We start from the raw sequence: 12,606 nt of genomic DNA on the forward strand, positions 1-12,606 counted from the left end.
AAATCTTTTCGATAATCATATAAACGTTTAATATATTTCCCCTTAAAGATTTGATTTTCACTAAGATGGTTCATCTCTTTTTGTTTTCTGTAAGCCGAGCAATATTACATTTTGCATGATAGTTGGTACATTTATGTATTGTACTATATTTGTATGGATGGAAATGTAAACACCCTTTTTATTAATCTAGATTTTATCTATGGTGAATTTATTTGTTTATTTACGGGAGATATAACAATATCGGTATTAATGAAAAAAAAAATAGATGTTGGTACGTCAGTTTTCATAAGTCAGCCAGTGCTACCTTAAACAATTTGATTACAGGAATGAAAACAATAGCTACTGTCATAGATTTTATTCCCGGTGGATATTGTTTTGTGTTACGGCCTCGTTACCAATATTCTACTATTCATATTCCATAACGTTGCGTACTGTGTAGCATTATGTTAATAACTTTTACTTTTTTTAAGCAACACATTTTTTTTATTTAAGTAACGCCAAACTTACGACGCCGATAGTCCTTTTGGGAGTTGAACATAATATGTTGCAAGAAAAATATTTGCGTTATTTTCCTGGCACCCCGTGGAACTACTGGCATGGCAAGTTCATAGCCAGGGGAGCGCAGATCTTCGAGACGGCATCCCAACGCGTGTTCTGGCCGCAGGTGAAGCTGGAAAGATAATACACGAATTAGGTCCGGCGTTGGGGTCGGGGAGGGTCATTCAGTTACAGAATGTGGCTTGGGGAAATCAAAGTTAAGAGGTTGGACTACTAGATGAAATTAGAGAAAGGGGAACGTAGGTGGAATGAAAGGGTAAAAAGTGGGTGCTGCTAACGGTTAAATGGTTGAAATATAAGATTCACTGATGGGATAAATAACTCCATGGGGAAAAAGGTAATAGATAGAGAGTAATACTTGATTTAGTTATTATAAGAGGGTCGGGTAATTGTGATATGTTGATTCTTTGTGTACAGTTGGACACAGAAAAACGTAGCACACTTTGCTCCGAAGAAGTATACCCTCTACCACCCTTATTTGATGGTAGAATTGTTGGGCGGGGCTTAACGCAGGAACTTGCCGTGCAGCAAGGGTGTTCCTGGGTGCACTTCTTCAGAGCGAGGTGTACCAGAAATTCCTGTGTCCAACTGTATTCGTAATAAAGGGGTTAGACTTCGATAAGAGACTACAAATTGTACGAGTAATTGCAGGGTGATCATATTTAGTGACTTGAAGATATGGATAAAGGTAATGAGTTAACGTTGCATATTATACTTACAATAAAGGAGGCTTAAATAATCAATAAATTGTGTCATGAGTTATTATACGGAGCAGTTAGTCAACATACAGTATAATGACCTTGACCATATTTGCTTGATAAATACTGATAAAAAGGCGTTAATTACTCTATAAACTTGATTAAATTTGTAATATGATCCAGTGTGATACCACTGACGAGATTTAAAGGGTAACCCAAATCCTTAAATTCTTAAAAAAAAAAAAAATTGTTAAAATGAATATTAAATTGTTTTGTTTTGTCATAGCAACTTTCTGTCGATATTTGAAAGCTTACCTGTATTTATAATATTTGACGAAACCGTTTCCGAAGCTAACTGGATTACAAACGTGGTACTGTTGACAGTTACTCTCTATATCGGAATAGTAGCCAAACTCTTTCCCATCACAGGAGAACGCGCCTCCGACTTGTTCGTCAGTTTTCTGGTTTGATGATGGCTGTACCTGTGGTGGATGTCCGATTACAGTGATAGGGTTTGTTACTTTATCATATGTAGCACTTGGTTCTACTGTATCTTTTGTATTGGTAACTGTCTGACCATCTGCGGATGATGGAGATTCAGTTCTTGTAACCGTAGAAACAAAAACATTCTTCACGTCTCCTATGGTGAGTCCTGCCTGTACTGGCGCCTGGCGCGTATCGGCCAGCCCAGGGAAGACCTTGAAGATGTTGGGCATAGCATCTGGTAATTTTTTTGTTACAGGCTCCACTTCGATGATTTTTTTATCGTTAGTCTCTATGTTCTTTTTAACGAGGAAGACCCTGTTCAGGTTTTTCTTTGGCTTCTGTTGCGAGTCCTTCTGCACATGGCGGTTATAGTAAAATCCAGGTTGGTGGGCCACCGGCTCTGCAACGACCCACTCGCGGCCTCTGGAATCGACTACTTTCCGCTCGCTGTTTTGTTCAGAGGCTCCTGCTGATCTCAGCAAATCAGTAGCCGGTTTCTCTTGGAATTGCCTGTTGAGGTAATAGCCTTCCTCGTACGCTGGCAACGATGCAATTTCAAAATCTCCTGGAATTGACTGTCCCTCTGTCAGAACAGCTGATGAGCAGCATCCCAGCAAGAGAACTGTAATGGAAAAAAAAAATTGTAGGTTGGATATATTGGAAGGTTTCAAAATTGTAACGAACTCAGCATCCATTTACGCCTATGTGGTAAACATAAACTAAACATGGACGTGAAATATATATATATATATATATATATATATATATATATATATATATATATATATATATGTATATATATATATATATATATATATATATATATATATATATACATATATATACATATATATATACATATATATATATATATATATATATATATATATATATATATATATATATATATATATGCGTGTGTGTGAGTGAGTGTGGGCGTGTGGGTGGGTGTAATGTGCACTCACATATACACACATACACACACACACACACACACACACACACATATATATATATATATGTGTGTGTGTTATATATATATATATATATATATATATATATATATATATATATATATATATATATACTGTATACATTTGTTTAGATATAAACACACACATATATATATATATAAATATAAATAAATATAAAAGAAAAAATATATATCGTGGATATACTCAGCGCATTCGATATTCAAACCTCAAAATCCAATACAGGATTATTTTAATGGTTTCTTATAGATTAACATGCACATCCATTATATCATCTCCAGCAGGTAATAATAAAAAAAAAAAACAAAAAAAACCGCCCTCTGTTTCTCTAATTTCTGCCCAGTTTTCCTTATTGTGTTTGAGGTTACGTAACCTTGACGTGGGTAACCTTGCAAGTTTTTTTTTTTACGCGTTGCATATGTCGTCATACCTGATAAAACCTTTTCGCTGTTTTTTTATATTAAGGGACTGAGATATATATATATATATATATATATATATATATATATATATATATATATATATATATATATATATATATATACATATATATATATATATATATATATATATATATATATATATATATATATATATATATATATATGTCAAAATAGCTTCTACTAAATTTTCACACCGTTCAGTATTTAGAAGTAAAGGCATTAATGTTTCAAATGTATTCATATTCATACCAGTCAAACGAGAGAGAGAGAGAGAGAGAGAGAGAGAGAGAGAGAGAGAGAGAGAGAGAGAGAGAGAGAGACCTAGTCACCACCTGGCTAACTTTGTTTTGAAGGATAAATCAATTACTTTTTGACTGAAAAAGGTTAGGTGTGCACCAGGTACGTAAGAGCTGAGTTGGATTATCCAAAACAGGAAGACTATACGTGTTATATACTTTTTATACTGGAAATGTATTTCTGGATTCCACTCAACTGTTTACGTAACTCAAGGTCAACTTGTGTTAAATTTTTCAGTGTTTTGTGTTTATCGATTTTGTTTTATTTGGATGCAAGTTAACCAAATTATACTTGAAATGTACAAGATTATAACTAATTATTATTATTATTATTATTATTATTATTATTATTATTATTATTATTATTATTATTATTATTATGATGATGATGATGATGATAAACTTATACCTTATTGGTACTCACAACAATAATGTAATTTTATTTACATACTAAAATTAAATTTGAAAAGTGAAAATAAATGAAAATGTTGCTTCTCCTCATGAGATTTTCGAAGCCTTTTCCTTGTACAAGGAAAATGTAACGTCAGTTGTCTAGGCCATTGACCCAGACTTTTTTATTTATTTATTTATTTATTTATTTTGTTTTAAAGGGTGAATTCATCCGTTTTATTTGCATTGACCTTTCCAACTGGCCGTTCCGTAATAGATTGTATTGTTTTGTGGGGTATTTCGTCCCATATCTGTAGAACTTCAAAAGTTCAAATTTGGAGCAAATGTTTTTATGTTGACCAGGCTGACATGAGTTTTTATAGTTTATATATGACATATCTATTTTGACGTTGTTACTGTTTTTAGAATGATTTATTGTTAATTTGTTCTCATCATTTATTTATTTCCTTTCCTCACTGGGCTATTTTTCCCCATTGGAGCCCTTGGGTTTATAGCATCTTGCTTTTCCAACTAGGGTTGTAGCTTGGCTAATAATAATAATAATGATAGTAATAATAATAATAATTTTCAAAATATGTGATCTATATGTCATGTTCGTATTGAAAGAGCCACGTATTTTCGTTTTGTGTTCATATTCCGAGAGGGAGTGTCACATACGTTCGTATTGCTGTAGGGATAAAGACCGCGTATGTTTATTTAAGAAAATGTAGAGCCACATGAGTAAGAAATATAGAAAGTCATATTATTTTTTTTTTTTCAAATGTGGAGAGTGTCGCATAAGTAAGAAATATGGGAAAGAGGCATTATTTATATTGAATGAGGAGAGTGCCACATAAGTAGGAAATATTCGAGTCAAATTATTAAAAAAAACACGAGAGTGCCACATAAGAAACTTGGGACAAAGTCACATTTATACCTATTCATATAGGGAAAGAACCATATATGTTTTTATTGGAATCAGTCAAGTTCAACTTTTAATGAGTCTTTAAGGAAAAGATCCAATTATGTTTGCTATCGTAAAGTAAAGAACACTGAAAAATGTTCAACTTCTCATAGGGCGTTGGGTCCAGGGGCTTCTTTGCTGTGAAATCAACTGAAATGGTTATAATATGACCAAATTATACTCGTCGAGGTAATCAGGAAATATAACTTCTATGTTTTTAATATCTTAGATCAGTTCGATGTGATTCTATTATGTCTGAAGTTTTAAAGGACAGTGTTTTACTATAAGAATTACGATCACGATGTTATCAAAAGTCCGGCCAATAGATATTACATTCCTGTCCTTCTCAGGACTGACTATCCGTCTGTTTGGATTAAGACAAGACATTTTTGTAATGTTGCCAGTTTACATTCACCTTTAAATAATCAATATAAAAATGTCTTCATCTTCTACGTGAAATCAAACTGAATAAGATCAACTAAGTCATTTCGCCCGACAAACTATCGCCAAAGCCTCATGATATAATTGTTTTTTCTGCCAATAGATGGCGTCAGCATTTAGGAGGAAAGGTCAGAGAAATATCAATTTGCAACAAGATGAACTAGTTTTTTCGAACTGTCATCTGTAGACATAAAAAAGGGTATAGTGACCTTGTGCACGGGTGATTTTGGGTGCCTGTTGTTATTTTTTATGAAGCCTTGAATGAAGCAGGGTACAAAGGGCATCGATATGTAAATAAAAACTTTCCTAAACATAAATATGTTTAGGAAATATGTATATGCAGTCTATATATATATATATATATATATATATATATATATATATATATATATATATATATATATATATATATATATATATATATATATATATATATATATATATATATATATATATATATATATATATATATATATTATAATATATATATTTATATATATGTATGTATATGTTTATTTATGTATATATGTATGCTTAGGTATTCTCTATATATTTTTCATACATACGGCTACATGTAAATAAATATTTGTATTTATTATTTAATGAATAATATTTTGAAAATGATATAATCTTTCAACATTTGGTCTAATATATTCCCAAAAAAAGTGGTCTGGTTTGTAATTTGTGGTTTGCAGTCGCTTTGGGACTTGCAAGACCACAAAAACTGATCAAAGTTTATTTCAGAATTAATTTATTTTTCCTTTGAACTTTCGAACTTTCATGCATTTATATAACAAATGTTAGTGTATAGTTCATAGTTCATCTTTGTACTTAGTGTTTTGGTTATTTATATGTTTGTATGGTTTGGGATATACATTATGTATATATACAGTATATATATATATATATATATATATATATATATATATATATATATATATATATATATATATATATTATATATATATATGTATATACTTTTGTATGAAAAGTATATATCTATACATACATAAATACACACACATTTATATCTATATATATATATATATATATATATATATATATATATATATATATATATATATATATATATATATATATATATATATATAATATATATATATATATATATATATATATAAATATATATATATATATAAATATATATATATATATATATATATATATATATATATATATATATATATATAAATATATATATATATATATATAAATATATATATATATATATATATATATCTATATATCTATTTCTGTATATATACATATATATATACTGTATATATATATATATATATATATATATATATATATATATATATATATATATATATATCTATCTATCTATCTATATATATACATATGTATATATATATATATATATATATATATATATATATATATATATATATATATATATATATATATATATATATATATATATTAGAATATCCTTAGTATCGTCTTGTGTTGAATGAATGGCATACTTTTCTTCCTCTTTTCTTTTGCCTTTGGTAAGAGTGGCCTATCATCTGGAATATGTTTTTTTTTTTATAAAGTTACTGATGTGGACTTCATATTGAAGGAAATTGATGGGTTGTTATACTTAAGAGGGGGATTGGTGTGAAATTATATAGAGGAAAGAACTTTATTCCTTTTTTTTTTTTTTTTTAACTATTTTGGGTTCCATTCTGTTTAATGTTACTCTGTTCAACAGGTTCAAATAGGTCTTTTTTATAGTTTATATATAAAATATCTATTTTAATGTTACTACTGTTTGTAAAATATTTTATTTTGATTGTTTATTACTTTCCATATCGTTTATTTATTTCCTTATATCCTATCCTCGCTGGGCTATTTTCCCTGGTGGAGCCCTTAGGCTTATAGCATGTTGCTTTTCCAACTAGGGTTGTAGCTTAGCTTGTAATATATACATATATAAATATAAATTATATATTATATATATATATATATATATATATATATATATATATATATATATATATATATATATATAAACCATGCTTGTTGCAAAACACTTGTATGGGTGTTGTAAGCATTCAGTGCATTGTGAGTGACCGAGTGATAGTTATCAGCAGATTGAAACCTGAATTATTCTCTCTCTCTCTCTCTCTCTCTCTCTCTCTCTCTCTCTCTCTCTCTCTCTCTCTCTCACCCGTGCGTGGCTAGGTTAATAAATACCAACTTGTTGCATACCATGACGAAACGAACTGAAACTGTGTCCCTCCCCTGCCCTACCCTGCTCGCACATGGGCGAGGCAAGGCAATCAGATGATTAAAATGAAAGGTGTATGAGTTCTTACTATAAAAATGGACGTAATAAATAATCTATTTAGGCTGGGAAAGTAGATGTGTGGCGATAGGAAACTTGTTCACCTAGAATTGGAGTTATAACTTTTTTATATTATGCTGCTTATTTATATCTAATCCAGAAAACAATAATATTGGCTGTTGCTTGATTCCTGTAGTAGGTTCGTATATATCCTAATATAGTTTTCAGTGGTTCCTGTAGTACTTTCGTATGTGTTTTTATAACTTATTATTATGCGATATGGAGGGAGGGTACTTATTTCTAATCCATAAAACAATAATCTTAGCTGTTATCACTTTTATGTTGATTCATATATTACGATCATATATGTTTTCATTGACTAAGTGTTTTTATTTAATTGACGAGGTATAAATACCATATTTCGTAATTTTGTATTTACGATTGATTTACAAATTTGGACCACAATGGTCCGTCACAGGGCATGGTGGCCTGGTGGTAGCGTCCTTGCCTGGTAATTGCCAGATTGGGGTTCGAGTCCCGCCCAAACTCGTTAGGTCCTTTGGTCGCTGCAACCTCACCATCCTTGTGAGCTAAGGTTGGGGAGGTTTGGGGGAGCCTATAGGTTTACCTGCTGAGTCATCAGCAGCCATAGCTTAGGTGGAAAGGGGGCTTGGGCGCTGATCATAAGTATATATAGTCAGTCTCTAGGGCATTGTTCTGCTTGATAGGACAATGTCACTTTCCCTTGCCTCTGCCATTCATGAGCGGCCTTTAAACATTGAAACACGTGAATAGGTGGGAAAAGCTAAAATGAAAGAAAAGGGACGGGGTATATTGAGAGGCTAAAAAGTGAGTGCAGCTAGGGGCCAAAAGAAAGCCTCTTTTAAAGACTTGTTAGTAATGCTTACAGTGCACCGCCTGGAGTACACTTATGGCAATACCTTCCGACAATGAAGAGTCATTTTAACCTATACAATGTATGTGCGTTGTCTGTTATCAACAAGAGTGGTCCGTAATTAATTATATTATTATGAATATAATTATAATTATAGATATTAATTATGAAGATTATAAAAACTAATTATAAATATAAAAACTAATTAGATATATTAAAAAAACTAACTATAGATATAAAAAATAATTATGTGAAAACTAGGTATGAATATTACAAAAACTAATTTTAATCTTATAAAAAAACTTTATAAATAAATTCTTATGCGAAGATCCAAAATGAGAATTGCATAGAAAAATGAATGAAGTGTCCTTTTTTTAATCTTAATTATCAATACGCACACAAGGTCAAGTTTCTTGTATGTAATTACCTTAGGCTGGGCATACGGTTTCAAAGGCCTAAAATCTAAGGGTCCGGGAAAGTGAAGATAAAGAAAGAAAAGAATTGGAAACATTTTTTAAGACGTTTGTTAATTTATAAAAGTTATTAACTTGAAAAAAAGGAGGTCCTCAACTTACAAACATTCAGAGATATAAATACAAATCCAACTGAAAATAACGAAGATAATATAAAGAAATCCTGTAATAACTTAATATTATATCATTTAATACAGTAGAAAAACAATATTTCTTATAACTTGATATCTATTTCATATGAAACCCGACTATTTGTTACTTTTGTAGCTGGAAATCATAGGCGTGGGAGTCAAGTAAGGCCTCTCCTAGGACAAAATTTAACACAATTCAACTTACAAACAATTCGACTTACAAACAGCTTCTTGGAATCAGTTAAGTTTGTAAGTTAAGGACCTTCTGTTTGATTATGTTTCAAATAATGTTTGTGATGTTTTATTTATTGTATGTACAAAATGTAATACCAGTTAGAAAAACTAAAAAAAGCTAAAGATGATCAATGCAATACCTTTAGGAAAAAAGAAAAGATTAATATATTCTTGAAACATTGAACAGACCAGATATGATTTTACCAAATAAAGGGGAAACCATTGTAGTGTATTATGTGGTAATTCCACCAAAAAAAAAAAAAAAAAACTAATTTACTATGGATTTTCTGCCTTAGAATTAAGCTAGACCTGCAATGAAACACCCATTGTTGAATGACTCAAATTGACCATGTTTTTTGTGTATGCCAAATGGTTGTTGTTGTGGACGGGAAGGTCAAGAAGTAAGTTAAGAACAACAGATGAAGGACGTGATAAATAGGGGAAAAAGTTGAACTGGAGCTGGCAATGCTATAGTAGAGATACCTGTATAAATGAAAGTAAGAACAAGTTCTTGTTTCTTAAAAGATTGCCTTTATCAGTGTGGTGTGGTTTGACCTTTGGGGAAGGTCGGATCTCTGATTTTGGGTCAGGAGGTACAGCGTGACTGGTGGGGACACCGCAGTTGCAATATTTAGTAGAAGTTTGATATTGTTGAACAGAAAAATGAAAGGAAGGAAAAGGGATGGCTTGCATTTGTAGTTTTGGTCTATATAACCAGGTGCTGGGACCTTGAGGCCATTCAGCACCCAAATAGAAGTAATAGTGTAGAAGTTTAGAAGAGGATGGGCAGCAAGAAAGGAAAATGAAGCAGGAACAGAAATAAAGCAGAACGATATAGAATTAATGCAGATAGAGGACTAAGAACACTAAAGACTAAAGACACAATAGTCATGCCTGCACTGAAAGCACTGCCCACCTACGGGGAAAGATAGGATAGTGGTTAATAAGGCTAAACAATTTTAATTCAATTTGGAACTGAAGGGAGATTGCGTATGTCGTAATGTAATTCATACAGTGCATTGATTGCAATACCCATTACGGTGACGAGTTCGTTTTGAATGTTGTGGAGGACTGAGGAATTTTCGTATTTTTGCTAACAAAGTTTCATAATTTCATCTGCTTACTAAAGGAGCTTTTACTATTTGCTGTAATAAGTGTATTTTACGTCTTGTATGATAATAATTATTTTACGTCTTGTATCATATAAGAGCACTCTGTTTTGCAGATCGAGTAGACTTCGCATATTTAACTGATCCTTTCCTTGCATAATATAATTAGATGAAACTAAGTGTTTAGTAATAGTTACAGTGAAGGGGTCAAGTACATTAGTGGAGAAGTTGATATAAGTAGTGACCCATCTTTTGCGAGCTCTCTTTATTTTAGTGTGATTGATAAAATAAGATTTATTTATGTGCTGCTACTTAAATTCTACATTATATTGCAAGTAGGTTTGACTCAGAGTTGGAACTCGGTTATAAATAGCCTTCCCTGCTTCAGTGTTGTTTCACATGAGCCGACAACAACAACAACAATTCTAACTTTATCCGAGAGAATGAAATTTTATTCCTTTAGTGGAAGGTAATATTAACTAATTTTCCTGGTGTGTAGTTTTGTGTCACGCCAGGAGATTTAAATCACTCTACACGTTGGGCACTTACTCATGGAGACCCCTAGAATGCCTTAGTTTGTTCTGGGTATATTAATTCCATAGAAATGCATTACGTAATTTTAAGTACATATTACGAACAATATCATGGATCGCACTGATGAAAAAACAATAATAGCTTGCATTGTTTATAAATAAATATCAGTAAAAAACACAATCCTCAATGCAAGGAATATATAAAGAACTTAAAAAGGGAATCTCATTAAGTCACAACAAGGGATCATCAAAAAGAGGAAGATTGCCTTGACTTACCGAGCATAGTGCGAATCTCCATCGTTGTCGAGTTCTGGAAGCGAAGTGACGTCTTCTCTGGCTTCAGTCAGCTTTTCAGGCCCCGATGAAGCCAAGGTTAAATGTTGCTAACCAATCCTGCAATGGTAGGGCTGTTCCTATTGGTCATCTTGATGCTACGACGTCTCCTATTGGTTGATTATTATTATTATTTTTTATTATGGGTAAGGATACCCACGAACCAATATTTTTTTTTTTTTTTTTTTTTGTATGCCAGGGCTCTTTTGCGTTTTATCTGGTTCAAATTCTTTTGGGATAATCCTAAGCCATGGTCTTTAGATCTATAAGATGGCTGTTTTGGATAGTAGTTCCTTTTTTGATTACTAAAAGCCTAACCTTGTTGGGAAATGTCCTTACTGTGTATTATCTCAGTCATACAAAACTGGAAAATTAATAGATTTTTTATGGGGTTCGTATCATTTGAGTCGGTGGTTAGGTTTTGGGTTCAGATGTTTCCTGGTTTGCTTACATAACTTCAATGGAATTCTCTCTCTCTCTCTCTCTCTCTCTCTCTCTCTCTCTCTCTCTCTCTCTCTCTCTCTCTCTCTCTCTTTTATGAAGGTGACCTTTTCTAGTACTAGGGTTACAGTTACAGACCTGAGAGGAAGAATTAGAATATATATATATATATATATATATATATATATATATATATATATATATATATATATATATATATATATGTGTGTGTGTGTGTGTGTGTGTGTATATATATACACACACACACACACACACACATATATATATATATATATTATATATATATATATATATATATATATATATATATATATATATATATATATATATATATATATATAAATGTTGATTCAACATTCACATGAATTAATCTAAGAAAATCTAGTTCCGTTAAAGTTTCATAAAAGTTTAATCAACTGCTTTCAAGAGATTGTATTGTAACCTTTGTCATTTATACTTCAATAAGGAAAAATATCGAGAGAATAATTCTTTTTGTGGCATTTTTTTTTTCCAAATTGCTTTCAGATTAATTTACTTGATAATATGCAGTCTCTATGTCGGTTATGGAGCTTCTAAACTTGCTTTTAAGGATTACGACCCTTATGGCACATTTACCTCCGCCAACGAAGTGTGAAGGAGGTAATGTTCTCGCCCCTGTTTGTGTGTTTGTTTGTGAACAGCTTCCTGGCCACAATATCAATTGTAATGAAAATTGGCAAAGATTAACTCATGTAAAATGCTGGAAATGATTGAATTTTGGAAGGTCAATGTCAAAGCTCACGGTCAAGCAAAATGTCCAATTCACGTAATCAGCCATAAGTTTGGACATCGTTATCACAGAGACTTAAAACTCT

At 31.4% G+C, this 12,606-nt stretch overlaps 1 protein-coding gene across 1 annotated transcript; it reads right to left on the minus strand.

Annotated features, from left to right (window-relative positions):
• Positions 1 to 506: 506 nt before the first annotated feature.
• Positions 507 to 11,286, minus strand: LOC137658187 (uncharacterized). Its single transcript, XM_068392865.1, has 3 exons — positions 11,234 to 11,286; positions 1,572 to 2,364; positions 507 to 670 (listed from the first exon to the last, which is right to left on the minus strand). Exons 1-3 carry the CDS (start codon positions 11,253 to 11,255, stop codon positions 589 to 591), a joined length of 897 nt encoding a protein of 298 aa, XP_068248966.1. The 5' UTR covers positions 11,256 to 11,286; the 3' UTR covers positions 507 to 588.
• Positions 11,287 to 12,606: the final 1,320 nt, after the last annotated feature.

This window comes from Palaemon carinicauda, chromosome 19 (genome assembly GCF_036898095.1).
Source record: "Palaemon carinicauda isolate YSFRI2023 chromosome 19, ASM3689809v2, whole genome shotgun sequence".
NCBI classification, from domain to species: domain Eukaryota; kingdom Metazoa; phylum Arthropoda; class Malacostraca; order Decapoda; family Palaemonidae; genus Palaemon; species Palaemon carinicauda.